The sequence below is a fragment of the Syngnathus scovelli genome, chromosome 15 (assembly GCF_024217435.2).
Source record: "Syngnathus scovelli strain Florida chromosome 15, RoL_Ssco_1.2, whole genome shotgun sequence".
Classification (NCBI taxonomy): Eukaryota; Metazoa; Chordata; class Actinopteri; order Syngnathiformes; family Syngnathidae; genus Syngnathus; species Syngnathus scovelli.
The window spans coordinates 775426-794196 of record NC_090861.1 but is presented as its reverse complement, the minus strand read 5'-3'; the positions used below and the strand labels follow the sequence as shown (position 1 = coordinate 794196).

Sequence of the window (18771 nt, the reverse complement as noted above, 5' to 3'; positions counted from 1 at the left end):
CAAGCAGTGGAGACATCTTGTCAACGTGTCAGTTCATCATGTCATACTGAAATATTTTGTAAATGGCTCTCATCCTTGTGTCAATTGTGATTTCCTCCCATCAGCACCCTTCCTTCACTTGCTGCTTTACCACTCACGCTATTCTGTCTTGTTCAGTGTTCACTTGCATGTGCTACGAAACAAAAAATGTGAGCTAGAATGCATGGATCAAAAGCCATAGGAATCGCTAGTAATATTACAAGTGAATTTTATTGATCACTAATAGTGAATGGACAAATCCCCCCACCCCACCCAACAAGCCCTGGAAAAGCATGTCAGAGTTTAGATGACAGCATTTATTTCTTGCCATTGAGTGAATCATACAAAGTTGGAGCTAAATGACAGCTCAGTTTTGATTGCCCTTGACTACAAAAACAAAGTTACAGCGTGATAATAGAACCTTTAACACTGTTGCTTTCTGTGTGAAACAACATGCAAATCCTACATAATTTACCATTTCACACTGACATGTCTTGTGATTTGTGAAAAGCAGAATTTAACGAAAGAGCTTCATTTGCAACAATGCGGCAAGTGTGTTTTTTTTTTTTTATACAAACTGCAGTCAACACAAGCCAGTAGTATCCTTTTGCCTAATAGTGTGTCCTTACCAAAAATATTTTCCACTATATATAGGCACAACAGTAATATATATTTCTATGTCTATTTCAGCATGTCTAGTGTAATCTATGGGGAGGGGAAAATATATACACATTTGCAGATATGTAAAGACGGAAAGCATCAATTTTGGGTTACATCATCCCTCTCAAACGCCATGTTTGTGGATAACTGAATGAGCAACACGAAACCTCAGGCAGAATAGCAAATGGGCAAGAGAAAGATCTATTTTAACGGCAGAAGGCACTTGGGAGGAATGAAATTTGTATAAATGAAGGTGGAGCCTGCGTGACTCCTTCACCTCAGTTTGGAGCCATTAGTGATCTCAAATGAGTTTGTGGTATTGAAACTCAGTTGACTGTGTTAATATTTTAACAAGGCGGTATGAACAAATTCCTACGTGCAAATGTTTGGGCAGATCATCTCGACCATGAATTACATTTGGTGAGTGAACATTTGCCAAGAAAAATGTCAAAATGGTGAAAGTGGATCGCTCAGCCGTTAAAGAACTATAACAACGTTAACAACAACAACAAGGTGTGGAGTAACATTTTGCTGGCGGCCACGTGCTATGATGATGTTACCTTTTTATCAGTCATATGAATACAAACTTTCATACTCCTTTTCTAATTGGATCTATTTTTCGTTATCTTAAAAAGGATGAAACAACACAAAGTACCTATATACAATCAGTAAAAGTGTTAACCTTCCAGAGCTCGAAAAGGAATGAATCTAACTTTAAAAATGATATTCTCCGCCCCACCCACAAAGAAACCTGACGAGATGAAAAGGGCACCAGCAAAAATTTGGGCAATAAAAATCCCAATTGAAATGAATACAGAATTTTTTTGGAGGCGGGGGGGGCTTTGTTGATGACCGGCTTGCTTGTTGATTGCATTTCTGTCTTTTTTTTTGAAGGGGCGAGGGGTCTGGAAGGCTAACTCGTACACCCTGTCAAACTTGTATTGTGATAATGTAATCGTGAACGACGCACAACAAACAGGACAGTAAATTCTCTATATACAAGATGAACCGCAAGCTGAGAAGGACACTTAAAAAAATCAAGAAAACGCAGCACTGATTGTGTTTCACAGCATTTGACTGGCACTCTTCAAAACCTCTTTCTAAGACAACAAACAAAACAGAGGTCGTTCTTTTTTTGTTGTTGTTTGTGTTTTGACAAAAGAACCTGGGCACGGCGATCCCAGCGGACAAAGTTCAATATGCAAGACTGCTCATGAAGCGCATGTTGATATGCAGAACGTTCATTCGTTCGTTCGTTCTTTCTTTCTTTTCCGATGGCAAAGGTAGAAATGCTTACAGGTTGATGCAAAGTGGTTAAAGTAACATATTTAAACCCACAACCAAATAATAATTACAATAAAAAAACAAACACAGTTAGTATTTTACAAATATTTAAAAAAGTAAACCTTTATCTATAGGCATTCAAAATATATCCCATCAAAAATAGTCTGACAAATTTCAACAGTAGAAAATAAACGTTATACAAATGACAAACGGTTTGAAGCGTCATGTAGAAATGTGTCACGTTTGACTGATTTTGGTGGGACTATGTGTTGTCAAATCTTTCATCCAAGTGGATTTGAGAAATAACTTTCAAACCCATGCTTGAGTACAGCAATACGTATTGAATATGAAAATGGTTTTGCAAACCCTGCAAAATCTCGTCACCTTTGGCAAACTTGAAAAAGTCGGATTGAAAAAGTCACGTCCAGAGCTCAAGAGCATGAACTCCGTGACGAGACTGCCGAGACTGCAGCCGCACATGTCACTCGTTTCACTTGGCACTTTCCCACTGTCGTCATCCTTGCGTCATTTTCATATCACAAATGACGACTTATGTCGAAAGTCACCCTACAAAAAGGAGCAAAGACGCCATTTTAAATCCAGCACACTTACATTCTGATCAGTCATGTAGAGCTCAGATGGCCCTGAATAAACAAATTAAGCATTCACACCTCAATCAAAGTTCAGAATCACCCCAAAATAGCTTATAGTAATAATATAATATCCAAACTAAATAATATGCATACCTCGTCCTCCGTCCGCACATAGTCCACCCCGTCTCCTTTGGCTGGAACTTTGTAGCTACAACACAGATGACGTGGAGGTGAATGCGTGTCCAACATGTCTTTGCCGGACGGGTCCACGTCTTACCTGTTCCCTGCCTGCTTTTGACTTGCAAAGTAACCTCGCTTATACGCGCAGCAGATCCCGGCCGATATACATATGAGTACGACCACCACCACCACCACTCCCAGGACGATCCCCACCACATCGATATCATCTGTGGACAGTGTTTCGTTTCATTTCATTCAGAAAGACACACAAATGGGACATTTCTTTTGAGTCAACTTGAATTAGAAAGCAACAAAAGCGATGTTAGCCATCATCAAGAATGGCTATTGTCATCATTCATTTGAGGCAATTACTGCACTCAAATGATTTGTCACTTTGGAGTTCTCTGCCACTAAGCAGGCATTCCGGTCCACTCTTCATTAGCAAAGTGCTCCACCTATCTCAGATTTGAAGGCTTCAATGGGATTTCAATTTGTTTCAATGACCACTGTGGGTTTTGCTTTCATGACCAGAAAGCGGAGGGGGGGGGGACAAACATTTCTGTCCACAGGAGTACTGTATAAATAAAGTAGTCCATGAACCCCGATGAACTCTTGGAATCTGAATTTCAACTATGTGTTGATGCAGCACTTACAGACTTCCATCTTCTGCGGCGCACACTTAGCATATCCTGCATCGTTTTTCGCTCGGCAGTAGTACTCGCCGGCGTCTTCTTTTCTGACTGAGATGAACGTCTACGTAAGGGGAAAGAACAAAAGAGCCATTTGTGAATGCTGACAATCTTTAGTAGCACTCGGATGTTTCATCTTATCCATCTGTTGCATTGTTTTCCCACCAGTATAGAATTCACAGCCCAATGGTGACGGCGGGCACAGGTGCAAAAAGAACTCGTATGGTCCAAACCTCATTGGTTTACAGCTGCCACTTTCGAATGCTAACACTGCCTCTGGAGTTGAGGAGACTGCGCTACGGTGTGATATTTGGCATCTCAGAGGCCCGCGTGGACTCGCTCGGGTGAGCGAGCGGGGCGAGCAGCGTCCGACCTCCAAAGCCAGTCCGTTGAGGAATGTGCGAGCGAGGACAGCAGATTCATTCCCCTTGTGGCTCAAGCCCTACTGCACCATCAACTGTCGACCCAAAATATCCCGCCTACCCCTGGGCGGGCGTCCAGCCACCGTTCCTGCCTGCCTGCCTGCCTGCCTGCCCCACCCTCCTTGCTCATGCGTGTCCTTGTCCAAAACACACACGCGCACACATACTCACCAGAATTCCTGTTTCCGAGTTGAGCGTGTATGACGAGTTGAAGAACTTGATGCTGCTCTTTGGGTCCTCAGGAATTTCCTCCTGGTTCTTGAACCACTGGTACTGAGACTTAGGGAAACCCTCTTCCTCCAAGCAACTCAGCTCGGCCGACTTCCCGAAAGGTACCGATTTGGGGACGCTGCATTTGGGAACCACCGGCTTGACTGTAGTGGCAAAAGAAAGAAACAAGGAAATGATATAATAGCGCAGCATCCAATGAGACGAAAAAGTCGATGCGGCGCCGCCGCCGCCTTCCTTGCAACAAGGATGCTTTTATGATTTTTGAGTGATGCCAAAAAATGCAAGCAAAACATGCGGCCCTTGCTTTCTTTAGCACTGCGATTCAGAGCAGATGCAGTTTCAGAGGTTTCCCCTTATAGCCCAGAACATGCCTTTGCAGCTGGGTAGGTCCAGTCCGGTCACAACACATCCTCACATGTATGCCAAAGGCTCGGTGCGACCTACAACACGGTGTCATCTTACCGCATCCAAAGTGTGAACTCACCGGGCAAGGTCTCTCTCTTTTAAGGGCAAAATTAAATCACGTTATTATTAGCCTCAAATTTGGAATCCTCTTCTTTTGCTCTCGTATTAATGTCACCATAGGGTGACATGAATATCATAAACTATATCACCATGTGACATATTATTATTGGAAAAAAGGAGGGCAGATTCCGGATCAGCGCAAAAAGAGTGGTTCATAAGTTTATTTGTCTCGGATTAAAAAAGATGGTCAAACTTTGCTGACTGGTGGTCTGACCCCAAAAAATTGCGTACCTCGAACGACAAGATCGATCACAATCTCGTCAAAGGACTTGAGGTCTTCGGCAGCTGTGACCTCACAGCGATATTTTGCCGTGTCCAACCGAGTCGCGTTGGTTATCACCAACGTGGCAGGTTCTCTGATCACCGCTCGGTTCTCCAAGTCACCTGCGCAAAGAATAACGTCAACCAGTGAATGAATAAACGGCTGAATTTGCGTACGACTGCTTTACCTGAAACTTTGTTGTTGAAGTACACATAGCTCGGTCCCTCCGCTTTGATCTTTTTCCACTCAATTCTCGGATTGTTTGTGGAAATGGAGTCGATCAAACACGATAATTCAATTCCTGCAGAGTAGACGAAAAGACGCCATGTCAGCACAAGCAGTAAATCATTTTATTTATTTATTTGTTTTACTTACTGTCAAACTCATCCGTCCACGGCGAATCGTTGTCCGTCTTCAGTACAACCGCCAACACGCTGAAGTAGCCTTCAAAACAAAGAGACAAGGCCATGCGAAATAAGACTTTCTTTCCGCCGCATTAATCTTCGTGATAGTGATGATGGCACGCTAATTTGCACAATACCAGCTGACATGCTCCGTGTTCATTTTAAGACTCGCTCTCCTTGGGGACACGTATGCTCATGTGAAATACCCTCAACTCCCTTGAAGGAGATGAATGTCAATCCCATATCATGATCTTTCTTCCATCGCAGACGCTCTTTTGTTTTTGTTCATCTTCCATTTCTAGTTGTCTTTGTCAAACTATATTGTCAGTGTGTGTGTGGGGGAGTTGTTTCCATACACTGGGTAATTGTGCACGGAGGCATGTGCTCTTTCAGGGCAAGCTCACCATGCCAGTAGTTCAACTGGCTGCCGAGCCCTTTTCTCTCTCTCTCTCTCTCTCTCTCTCTCGCTCTCCCTTCTCTGTGGGCCTGATGCTATTGCCTGATGCTTCAAAAAACACTGGCCCAAATAGAGAGGGCCAACAATCAGCAGTGACTATTTCTAATGGGTGGTGGGGTCACGGGGTGCCCAAGGATATCGGCCCCCTCTCTAGGTCCGCCACTGGCGGTGACAAAGGATCGGATAGGATAACTGGAGTTTGCCCTTTGGAGACGTGGCAAGTGTCTGGGGGGGAGGGGGGGGGGGGGGGGGGTGGTCACCTGCTACAGCAGACAATCTAAGCTGATTATCCCACTGCCTTTTTTGGAGATCATGACAAGACGACAGCTTGTTTAGTGCAGACGTAGCAACATTACATCACGCTTGAAAATATCGTTTGAGAAAAACCTGCGCGTGTGACGCAGGACTGCACAACATGGACTGTGTAACTTTAGATGACATCAAACTAGGCCAGGCATGCTTAGGAGTCCAAAATATCAGAATGAAATAGAAACCAAAGATGATTCCTTCCACGTGATTCATTTAGGACAATAACTTTCTGTTCAGTGGAATTCAGCTTCCTCTACGGACTACAAAGGTGTGTCCTCATCACTAATTCGGCGAGTACTAGTACAGATTAGGTGCCTAAATGGTCGGGGATAAAAGGCTTGAGAGCTTTGCCATGGAAAAGACATGAAAAGTCTTGCACAAAAGGATAAGATCACGAAACGTATTCATCGAGCCAATAAAAAGGACAAATGTAAGGACCAGGACTTTAAAATATGATCTAAGACGGCTAGACGTGATGGCACTTTAAACTAGAAGTCCATCATCGGTAACCGTGTAAGCATTTGTTCATCTACTTTGATGAAAACAGTCTCACATGATCTTCATTACAGCCTGAATGCAATGATGAGCAAATACAGACTCTGATTGCCACACAAATGTAATGTGCTCCGGCTTGGCACGTGACCCCCGACCCCCCACAATCATTTCATGGAATAGAGTAGACAATGTCATTTTTGACACGATGATTCCCAAGCACCTTGGCGTGCCATGGGAAATCAAACAATTTCACGTCTGAAAATGATGGAAGACCTTCTTCAGCCATCTAGCACCATTTGGATGAAGCACAAACGTGCATCAATGTTTGACCTCCAAATGACTCTTCTGGACGAATGGACAAAATTCCCCACAACAATGCCAACGACATCTTTTTTGAAATGACTACACCCAAACGTTATGTCATGGGGTATCATTTGTTTTGCAGATGACCGACGTACATGATCAGCTTGGTATATTCGGGATGACTTTTCTCTGCTGAGTGAAATCTGCCAGTCAACAAATGGATATCAAAGTGTTTTTTTTTTTTTTTTTTTTAAATCCTTACTTGCTGACCCCACCATCTGTAATCTTCTGGTTTAATTCCTTTCTAAAGTCTCTCTCTCCTTCAGGTTTGACATCACAGACTGAGGTTTTCTTGATTCCTGCACTATGTAATAAATCCCTCCCTCCTTGTTCTGTTGTTCCCCTTGGGGAAAAATACACCGTCGGCTGTGATGGTGAGGTCGGTATCATAAATAGAAAGGTTCAATTAAGCAACCTCGAGATATTCCCTGCCTTGTGCGTGCAAAGACTATTCCCACGCCCTCCTATCAAAGCATGAACATCAAAGTATCCATCAACCAGTTGCTGTTTTCGATGCGAGCGCTGCTCCTCGTCTACGATGAAATGAGCTCTTGTTATGACCAAATATGGAGCAGTTGGGGATTTTATGTTTTAATCCATTATATTATTCATCCAGCTGAGTACAGTCAGTTCAATAAATGTACACAGAAGATTAATTTTCTCAACTAGTTTGACAAAAACCAGTGTCGGTTCCATGCCTAAAAATGTCTGACCTTGTTTGAACGTATCAGGGGTTTTACCGCCTTTTCACGTGAGAGGTAAAGGGAGCGTGTGCATTTGGCAACACGTTGGACGCCAGGTGCATGCGGAGCGTGTATTTGCACAAACGCCACATGTCCTGCATACCCCATTTATTCGCTGCAACACTCCCAATTTAAACACAAGGCAAACAGGGATGCCAACCACAGGCCAAGGACTATAACGTAAAGAAAAGGTTTTATATCATATCATATTATATTATCAAATGAGGTTACACCGCCACATTCATTTCTTTCCATTTGTCTAAATATACACAAATATTCAGTGACTCACGAGTGACTCACAACTGATTCAGATAAGCCTTGGTAACAGATGAATCAGAGTACCAGCAGGTAATTCCAATTTCTTTCATGTTATCCAGGTGTCGACTAACAAGGTGCAGTTTACTGCCACCGGGCCTCTTTGTGTATGCATTTATGCCGCATTTACATATGTTACTGGAGGCAATTATCCGGGAGCCCATTCGGGCCGGGCCGGGCCGGGGCGTTTGTCTTACTGCTGGTGAGCCCGCTGAGGGCGGCAGGGTCAAATACTCCGCCAGAGCCAATGAGGGGAGCTGGGGGGAGGTGATGGTGTCACCGAATGCCTAGGAACCTGTCACTTTATGTCAGTGTTAATGTTTGCATGTGGCCGCTTTGACTTCCAACAATTACAGCAAGTTCACAGGGTTGGATTAAGGGGAGGCAACTTCTACTACTATTCATTCCACCTTTCCCTTCAGATCATCAGCGTTTGGAAAAGTACTTGCTGGAGGGGTCTAAAAAGTGGCCAAATACAGAAAGCAATTTCACAGAACCGCAAAACGATGCCCGCCAGCAAAGATCATCTTTTTGCTGAGTGGAAAACATGTATTGCTCAAGTTAACAACCCTAACAAAAAAACAAGTAAGAATAGAATGACATATTTGTACTCCCTGAATGGTTTTATTCAAAGTGACTCGCAAAGTCCAGAAGGTTGACCCGCCATCAGCAAGCCTCCCGAGCATACATTTAAATGCTTTTCTGCCCTTAATTTGGTCTGTCAGAGAATTCCTGCCATCACAGCATTATCTATCGTCTTTGACAACCAGTGCGCATGGATATCAACCGTAGCAGTAGTCCCGATGGTCCGCATCAAGTTTGAAGATTGTGCACCCTGTAAAAACAAAGCTTCCACTGACACAAGTGAATCAAAGCAGAAAGAATTTTCACAGAATGATCATGAATGCCAACATGACTCATTGGACCGACCGGTCATGTGAAAGATCCTGGTGCACAGCTTATCAGATCCTTGATGCTGTGTAAGAATAGTTGTGTTGTCACTCCGCCGCTCGCTTCACGTGGTCTAAAGAGCCAAGAGGGCCAATGGAGAGCGACACATTTTTAGATTAGAGGAGGGAATCGATGCTTAATTTAACAGAAAAACGCTTGTGACCGACTGAGCTATGTCCATTTCAAATACTTGTGGAGAAAGACACTGAGCGTGACCCCAGCTCAGATATGTGTTATGTTATATTTAACTCATTTACTTGATTGCCCTCATGTAACGCTGTCCTTCCTTCCTTCCTTCCTTCTGCTGTACACCCTTAAAGGGGAGCTCCACAGTAATATGTTGTATGTGCCCCCAACTCGTCCAAACACAGTGTTCCGATTAATGTTGTGTTTGTGGAAAATGAGTTAAGCATCTCGGGAGGCGGCCATCTTGCCTCTTGCTGTCGACAGAAAATGACATCACAGTCGACAGCTCTCAGGTCGCAACCGATCGGCTTTTTTTTAATTTTATTTTTTATTTTAAAAATGAACGGTGAAATCAATCCATCTTTGATGACACCATTTCTTCTGTCAGTCCAGTCTATGCAAGGCCAGTTATTATTGCTGATAAGGACAACCAAAGAACTCAGAGTGCAGGTCAACTCTATAAATAGTCTATCAGCAGCACCACTAGAGTGAGCCCTCGCAGCCCACTAATTGGGATGGGTAGGAAGCGCAAAGTTTCAACCTTGCGCAGCCTTTCTGACAAATCTAAAGAGCAAATAATTGGCTGCTGGTTTTGACACTTGAAGGAGACAGTAAAAGCCTTGTCAAAACAGTTTCGGGCGCAAAGCCAAGCGTGTGTGTGAGCAGGCCTCCCCTGGCGCAGCAATTCAGTTATGCGAACAATGTGACATGCCACACATGTTGGATGTCCACATGAATTGGTGAGCTCCGTGGCGTCACTTTAAGGACCATATGATACCCAAGAGTGGGGCTTGGATAATTCAACTCTCACCCGTTTTCCGCTGGAGTTGAAGTGAAATGCCAGGCTTGATGCTTTGCATTGCTTTGCTTTGCTTTGCTATCATGAAAATTTGTGCTCAATCACACCAGTGGCAGTGCCAGAATTAGCTCCTCGCCACACTGCACACAGATGGCATCACTCGCGCTCATTACAAATACTTCGCATTCTAGTTGGGGGCTGCCCGACCCCTTTCTTAATCCTAATTAGGAATGCAATTTCCACGCAGGCCAGCATGATGAAAATAAATGTGTATGAATGCAGCCTTGGATGATGGGAAACATTACATCACATGAAAGCCATTTGGATGGCATGAAAGTTGGAATGTTGTGGAGAACGTTCGACTGCTTCAAAATTTCAAACACAAACGTCATTGAAATGTTGACAATGGTGCCGTCCGTCACTGTGAATCAACCGATAATTTCACTCCAGCATCATAAAAATACACTTCACAGGCTAATCATGTTGATGTTACAGGAAGCACAACCACTTTGCAGACATCAGCATGGAGTGTAGACAAGCACCATGAGCTCATGCCCAACTCACAACGGAACAATACACACACACAAAGGCAGACGAACACAAACGTGTTGACTTAGCAGGTCCAATCTGCTTTATCTGCCTGACTTCCTGCGTGGGCTAAGGACGCCCGTCGAGGGCTAAACTGAAAGGGCGGCGGACACAACAACTGCTCGCACAACTCTGCTGACTTTTAATTCTCTTTTCATTAGTTGTGCATTCAGGCTCCGTCGGATTCAGTAGTTCATTGATTTAATTTGCCTGCATGGACACTTTTGTCATGGCATCAAGTAAATGCATGCAACGGGGGGCACCCAATCTCACAGAGCACACAAGGCAGGCGTGCCCTGCTCTGCCCTGCCCTGCCCTGCCCTGCCCTGCCCTGCCCTGCCCTGCCCTGCCCTGCCCTGCCCTGAGGATCATTTCTAGCTTCAACTTTGTCAAATGATGAAAATCAATTATGTACAAGTCTGTCGTAGTACCTTCATGAAAAAAACAGGATGCCGAGTTCAATGATGAAAGAACCCTGGGACCAAATCAGGGCTGTTCCTCTCTTCAAAACACTGACAACCCCCTTAAGACAACAAATGTTCATACAAAGATTTAAATAGTAAATAGTTTGTGAAGGCTTGCTGAGTTGTGGAATAGGGAATGTAACTTGGACAACAGCTGGGAAAGGAAACAATCTGAGGCTTCTGATGCTGCGCACCACAAGCGACCCCCCCCCCCCCACACACACACACACACACACACACACACACACACACCACTTCCCGCAGCCGTGCTTCCATCACCTGCTCCGAGTGGAATCCTTCGTGGGTTTCCCTCGGAAATACCAGACGGACTTTGGCGCTGGAAAAGCCACTGATACACACCTGAACCTCCATTTTACACCCTTCAATTCCTTACGTGATGGTGTCAAAAAGATTTCTCTTATAGAGAAACCGTTTTACAGCGTGTAGCATATTCCATCAGTTAGCAATGTGTGGGACGGGCCTGCAAGGAATATTCGGACTGCATGGAATTCTTTGAGTGCGCTTGACACACCCGCTCCTAATAAGCCGTGACTAATAGTGAAAAATGCTAAAAGACCTTCGCAATCTTCTTAGAGGCATCACTGACTCAGTTATGAGCGTTGGACAGTTGAGTTTGGATCCCTCGTGATGGAGACCGCTATTCTCATTTTTCTAGACATTCATCAGCAATATACAGAGATGCACATTTGCGGTGAAAGTGAGGTTGAAAGTGAATAAAAGCATAGGATGATAATTGCTCCAGCTCAAAGCAGGATGCACAACGGTGAGGAAACTTTGATGTGGGGAAGAAAGAAGCAGCGTGTGGAGGCAGGCAGGCAGGCAGCAGCACAAGAAGCACATGTATTCAGGTTACCATTTCATGCTGGACGGCGGTTTCTATTTTCTCAAATGATTGCTCGGCTTTTCGCTGGTGAATCCTTCATGATTTAGTCATTAATGTAACCATTGGGCTGTTTTTTGTGGTACAAAAAATGAAGAACCGAGATTTTTTCTTTTTTATCGCAGTGACCCAAAAGTAACAGTTTTGCAATAGTTTAGCGCATTCTTGTGACTCGAGTTCACAGGGAGACGCCATTTGGCACACATCACCAAGGCAATGAAGGAATGAACATCTCGAATTTCTCCACAAAATATAGATGAGATAAACAGAAGAACAAAAGTGGACTTGCATCCCATGTCATGATCATTTTAAGTCATGGGAGGTCCACGGTAATTGTGGCTCTCAAAGGAAGCATCTCCCTGCTGTAGAGCATTTTTTTTAAGCTCATATGTTTACGTGTTGCTAATGACCGTGGAATTTATGCTGATGTCTCAATTAAAGTCTCAGCGAGGAAATGGCATTTGCGATAACGTGCTCATTTGGGCTATTACTCGGGATGACAGGATATGAAGTTTAATGTTTGGAATTGTTTTCTAACAACAACAATTATAACCTTTACAGCAAAAAAAAAAAAATGAATAGAATCAGGAAATCTCCTCACACAGATGTGTGTAGAATGTTCGCCGTTTCACGGTCACTTCCTTCCTCTTGTTTTTCCAGTTACGTTTTATCTCGGGCTGAAACCCAGTCAACTTAAGAGTTATTAATTACTGTGATGACACAGGATAAATTGAAAGACGTAGGCTGGTGAAACCCACCCAAATAGCTTCCCTTTTCACTTTTGGTTCCTATGACACGGAAAAGCAAGCAGAGCCCGCATGTAAAGCCCTTCATTCTATCGGAGCTCAGACAGAGGCCAGCCACCATGCTACAAACGCATCGCCTATGTCTGGCATCCTGACAACTATTTCAGGCACTTGCATACCCCAAAATATGCGCTCACACACACACACACACACACGCACACGTGGCAAGTGGTGTGTGTGCGTGTGTGTGTGTGAGAGCTGGATCCGAGCTTCAAGTCATGCATTAGCCCCGATACAGACCATTCAGGATACAGGTGATGTTTTGTGACAGAATCAAGAAAGTGCATTAATGCTGCTGCTGCTAGCTAGCATCTTGAATTATTTCTTCTAGTTCTATTCAACAAGTCAAGTTTTAATACAACAAGTTTTGCCTCCCCCAGAACATTGGTTTGGTTAGAAAGATATTTGAAGATAGCAACAGCTATTGAATATTTGAGCAAAAAGCTAATGGTGCACTTCTGCCATTCGTGTATGGACTGAAACAACCCAAGAGTGAGCATGGCCAACACAGACCGTGGCCAAGGGGCACATTCTCCCCAAAAATGACCCAGACTTGAGCTTTCAAGTGTGCCTGAGCATACATCGCCTCGTGTGAGTGATTTGTTGTCGTGACTCACTCACGAAAATGAGTCAAGGCCATCCGACATCAAAACATGTGCTTGTTCTGCAACATAAAAGAAAACAACAACAACAAAAAATAGGTCACACACCTCCCCAACCATTGTCCAGTGTCAAAATGGCTGGTTGGTAGCAACCCATGGTTGATTGGCTCATATGGGATCATGTGCTCGACAGTACATCTTTGAGCAAAAATAGAAGCTGGCATTTGGTTTCTATCACGTTGGAAATACTGTCCGACACGTTTCATAGAATCAAATTCCAATTATTGGTCTAGGTTGTTACTTTACTCAGCTGTAGTTTAACACTTGACCTATTGTGCTCGCAAACTGAACTTGAGTTAGTCTTCTTGAACACACACACACACACACACGGCTAATAACTCATTTAACCGGGCACCGAGATTTCCGCATGGAGCCGTCATTGCCAAGTGTGGATGCACTGACTCATTCATTTGTGCAATGAAGTCAGAGATGTATAATTTGTGCCCCTCGGGATCTCCCTAGCGATGCAATTATGAAAGATACGATGTAGCTTGATGACGTTGCCAAAAAGTCATCTCTTCCAAATGATTTGCCGAAAACAACATTGTCTGATTGTTATCCTTAAAGAACCGTAAATATGCTCATCATAGAAAATGTTTGAGAGAAGTCATTTTTCAGAAGGATTATCAAAGGCCCCATTTTCAGGTGGAGCCAATGGTTTGGAAATAACTCACGGTGAACACCTGAGCTTTAAAGCGCAATTGCCTCTTTCTTTACAGCCTGGTAAACCCCCAAAAATAAAATGGTTCCTGAGCCATTTTGTGCTTTTGAATGTTCGTTTGAAAGTCTCTCATCCATCTCGTGCATTGCCTCGGCAAAAATGAAAAGGCTAATTAGTTTGCTCGCTTCCCGATGTTTGATCAATGGTGGCCTGCTTTGACCTATTGATGGACGTACTGTTGCCATCCAGTAAAGACACAAGCAGGACTTAGTGTGTTTTCCCCCCTCAAGGGAGCATGTGACACCACCCCACCCCACCCCACCCCATCCTCCGATAAATATCATCAAACAGGAAGTCATTTGTGTGGGCTGCGCAAAGATACGTATTTAACGGTTCAGTGCAGCAAGAGAAAACATTCATGCTCAATGGCCTCCTACTCTTTCATTTTTATTGACACGCTGCTTTTCAAATTGAAAGCGGCTTTTGAGATATTTGACCAATCTGTCAACTTGTCTAGATTCTTTCTTCACAGCTTGCCCTCCTCCTCTCTGCTGTTATCAGCAGGACAGACGGACTTTCTTTTTATCTTTCAGGCAAACAGGTGGCCGGCCGGCCAATATTGTTGCACCTCATGCAGGAGGTTTTTCAAGCTCCATGTGTTTTCCATTTGGAATGTTACATTTGCTTGGATGGACACTCAGCTTTGGGAGGGACGCTGTAGATATTTCTGGTGACGCCTGCTTGCGCCACAGCTCCAAACACCTCCACCCACTCCTGCTCAGCTGTTTCGGCCAATTCCAGAGTAAGCAGCCGTGCGCCGCCGCCGCCGCCACATTCGCTTTATACACTTTGGGGTCCACAATAGAGAAATATTCATGACAGCCTGTAAGGAATTTTTTTAGGATCAACTTTGTCAAAATTGGAGTGAGCGAGCAGTACTCAGTCTCCCCCTCTGCCGAAAAATCATTTCTTTCTCGCTGTGACATCTGAGCCCAGAGCGAAATGTCAATATGCCAGAGCTGACTCTCACTCAGGGCTTTCTGATATGAATAACTTCTGACTTGTAACAAACAAATGCAGAGCATTAAGGGACTTCTTTGTGTTTGTCTGCTGCCCGATAGCGAGCGCCACCGCATTGCGTGCCATTCTCTGTGTCCTCCAAACATTTGCTCGCAAGCTTTGGGTGGGTCAGGAAACATCTGACAACATACGGGCTCCTAAGGGAGCGACTATCTGCAGTCATCTAAGGGGATATTGACTCCTGTCTCGCCGAGCCAGCGCTCGGCTGCACACGCCAAACAATGAGAGAGGCGTCAACCCTCCCTCGCCTTTCTTTTGGACAAATGTTTTAAGAGCGTGTTTGGCAGCGTCAGTCCATGAGTAGCACTTTGAGAAGCGCCGTTGTGTGACGAAATGGCTTATCAGCAGAGTACATAACAACAACCAGCTCTTTGACTTATCTAATCATGCAGATAAAGAGATGGCTCCAATTGGATTTCGTTGTCATCCATGAATGAAAACAAAGATAAAGTAGAGCCAGTCATCCAGGAAAATAGTGTCAAATCTTGAACTTTAAATGATGCTCTACCACACTCAACAGAGTCAAAGTAGTCCGCTCAAAGTTTGAATTTGATTCAAACGAATCCACTTTGAGCATCTTCCAGAGTCTCACCTAGTTTTGCTCCATCCACTCTTGGCAAAGACAGAGAGAGCAGAGGCTCGCACTTCTTTGGAATATTCCAAGGCAAAGTGCTCGGATGAAGCCTAAAATGTCAATGCATTCCGTTAGGTCCGATTGGAAAGTCTGCTGTAAGCATGTGCACTTAAAATAACAATGGCCTGTGTCTTTTGCTCCGTTGACAGATGACTAGGATGATATTTACAGCTATGTTGGCTTTAGCCTTCACTTGGAATAGCTGAGGCCCATTGAAGAAGACAGCAGACAAGGGAATGAAATTGCAACTAAAAAGGCACATCCGACGATAAATCAATAGAACGCAAGCTTGTGTGGCCCCGAGACATCCACACGAAAACAACTTTTGACACAGCGTGACTCCAAAAAGAAATGTATTTCAATTAGTGGTGGCCTATCAGTGGCTATTAGTATTTCACAACACAGCCTTTAGCCAGCTTCAATCTCGCCAGATTAATGCTGTTTCTAAAGACACGGGCAACGCTGGCTCAGAGCCAGTCCACCACATGGCTAAGCCCCTGTCCGAGCAAGACAAAAGAAATTCTTAAATCTTCACCAGCTCACTGCTCCCTCTGAAAATGTCAATTGTTCTCCTGCCATGCCCTGTCACAGATTTGCTCAGGGGAAACACTATCAAAAGTACTGACTAAAGCCTCCAAAGACTCAGGTTATAAGTATACGGTCAATTATGTGTCACATTTTTTATTTTGCAAGTCATGTTTCAAAGTTGACCCCTTAAGTTTCATGTGTATCATCCCTTTGAAGCCACAAACATCTTTTGAGTATGACAAATTGCATCTAAAGTGGAAAAAGGCTGCAGTGTAATTCGGATTAAACCGTTTATACACGTGAATGATCCCAGGAGGGTCTCATGTCTGTACTTTGATCGCTATTTTGGTCCCACTCATGCCTGAGAATGAACCTGTGTCCAAGGGTAAGACGGAGAAATGCAATTCATGCCAACTCCTGTTAAGCTTTGCAATGCTATGTTTCCACAAGAGAGGCAAAATAAGTTTCAAAAATCTATTAAAGGTACATTATAACTACTGAGGCCAAACTACTTGATTGGGCTCTTCCCTTGTTACTGATTTTCTTGCTTGGTCAGAACTAAATCAGACTCAAAAAGGTCACGTAAACAGCCCTGCTTCCCAGAATGGCTGCTCACGTAGCTCAGCAACAAGTGGCTTATTTAACGATGAGTCATTTAAAACCACGCGGCTACCAAGATGATTTGTTCCTGCAATATCTTTTTCCAAACCCGTACGCCTCCCTCATTGTTATGGTACGAAGAAGTGAAAAAGCCAGAGTTCGCCTCCACAGGTGTGCGTTCATCACTTCCAGCTGTATGCTGCTAAAACGGCGGCGAAAACACATCGAACCGATTCTGTTCGCTTGTTTTACAACGCTTTGAAAAGAGTTCACGGGAGAGAGAGGGGGCAGGCAGAGCAGAGCAGAGTAGAGGACACTGACTCGCCCGACTCCTCCCGCGGACAGCCTGCCTGCCTGCCTGCCTGCCTGCTTTATTCAGCCGGCAGGAAAAACCGTTATCTCGCATCACTACTTCGAACATCGCCACCGCGGCCCCACAGCCACGCTAAATAGTTAACGGCACGTCCACAACCATGTTTAATTCACCAGCACCGGGGCGTCCTTTGAACTCCAAAGACAAACTTTTCCGAAAAGTAAGCAAAACGCGATGGGGTGCACACGCTCGAAGCGACGGTGGCGTTTATGTTCGTTCGAGCGATGCGGGCGGGCAGGCGGGCAAGCGGGCGAACGATGAATACGAGCAAACTGAGTCAAACGATGGCTTGGGCGAACTGATCAAAAGCGGCTTAAAAACACTCGACCTGCTTACTTAGTATTCTGTTAGTAAATTGTACCAAAATGGCGACTATATATTTGTAAAAACACGAGTCAGTCCGTCTCTTTTGCGAGGTAGAGGTTCTCGTACGTCTGGTGTGAGTTTTAGTGTTTGACGAACCTCTCTTTTATATCCAGCGCTCAACTCAAATCGCGAACAAACAGCGGCACAAGTAGCTGGACTTAAACTGACGCGCTCCTTGCTGACAAAATACAATAACCGTGAGTCTGCTGGATTTTTTTTTTTTACTTACAGTGAGTTGAGAGGAGAGTCAGGAGGCAAGCCAGACGCGCTTTCGCCATCTTGGAGTCGACGCTATGTTCGCTTTGACCCGCCGTACATGCGCAAAGTAGCCTAAACAGATCGGCATCGGATTGAGAGAGAGAGAGAGAGCGAGAGAGAGAGAGAGAGAGAGAGGGGGGGGGGGGTACGCGAGGGGAGGGGGGAGCATTTCCAGTAGGTTTCCATAGCTACCGGAAAGCATCAGTCAAGTTGCCAAGAATTTCTAGTTGATACGAAGTGTGAGGCTTTTGTTTTCTTTAACTACTGTGGCCTTGTGCTACGTTGCAGTTGCGCCAGGGAGTGAGCAGACCCCAGTGGAAAAAAAAAAAGGCGACTGGAACTCATCTTGACTGAGACTTCCAACTCCTGACGTAGAAGGTGTCTGCTATCTATCCAGAGACGAAAATAAAGTGGAATGTAATTGCGAGTAAAACAATACAGTCAAGTTACACAAACTTAAGGTCGCTTATCCTGGTCGGCGGGGTCACCAGTGTATTCCAGCTGACCGACCTCAGGCGAAGACAGAATCTGTCTTTTTCAATGTTAGATTAGACCTTGGGGCTTTTGTGTACTTATCTCCCAAGGGCTGAGAGTTAGTTGTACAATTGAAAATGCTTGTGTGTGTAAAATGATGATGAAGGATTTCAGGGCAATAAAATTGTGATTACTCTTTGGTAAGCTTTAATCTGTTCATCTGTTTGCTGTTGTTGCTCAATTTTGACTAAACGTGTAAATGTAAGTCCAAATATTATGATACTTTTTCTCAGCTGAACTTTTGTCATGCTTTTTTTTTTTAATGGTTAATATATCAAGATGGCATTATTCCATCAGTACTGACAATGAAAGGAGAAATACTTTGAGTTTTCTTATCTGAGAGCATGAAATGACATTTGTTTTTGAATTGATATAGAAAGCCTTTGTGGATCAAGCGGCCAGATGGCAATAGGCCGTGGCATCCCAATGG

At 44.3% G+C, this 18771-nt stretch overlaps 1 protein-coding gene across 3 annotated transcripts; it reads right to left on the bottom strand.

Annotated features, from left to right (window-relative positions):
* Nucleotides 1–314: 314 nt before the first annotated feature.
* LOC125981866 (junctional adhesion molecule 3B) lies at nt 315–17917 on the bottom strand. 3 transcript variants are annotated; one of them, XM_068653143.1, is made up of 9 exons: nt 17779–17917; nt 5240–5308; nt 5052–5165; nt 4834–4986; nt 4018–4220; nt 3389–3488; nt 2833–2962; nt 2709–2763; nt 315–2529 (listed from the first exon to the last, which is right to left on the bottom strand). In XM_068653143.1, exons 1-9 carry the CDS (start codon nt 17825–17827, stop codon nt 2494–2496), a joined length of 909 nt encoding a protein of 302 aa, XP_068509244.1. In that variant the 5' UTR covers nt 17828–17917; the 3' UTR covers nt 315–2493. The 3 variants fall into 3 exon arrangements, with proteins under 3 accessions (XP_068509244.1, XP_068509245.1, XP_049597864.1); XM_068653144.1 differs by lacking the exon at nt 17779–17917 and adding an exon at nt 13267–13300; XM_049741907.1 differs by lacking the exon at nt 17779–17917 and adding an exon at nt 8881–8902.
* Between the last annotated feature and the right edge of the window lie 854 nt (nt 17918–18771).

Coding starts and splice junctions, on each gene's coding strand:
- LOC125981866 (XM_068653143.1), bottom strand. CDS start 17,827: ATGGCGAAAGCGCGTCTGGCTTGCCTCCTGACTCTCCTCTCAACTCAC. Junction 3,489..4,017: donor ACTCGGAAACAGGAATTCTG/GTGAGTATGTGT, acceptor CCCCTTACGTAG/ACGTTCATCTCAGTCAGAAA. Junction 2,530..2,708: donor ATGTGCGGACGGAGGACGAG/GTATGCATATTA, acceptor TCCTTTTTGTAG/GGTGACTTTCGACATAAGTC.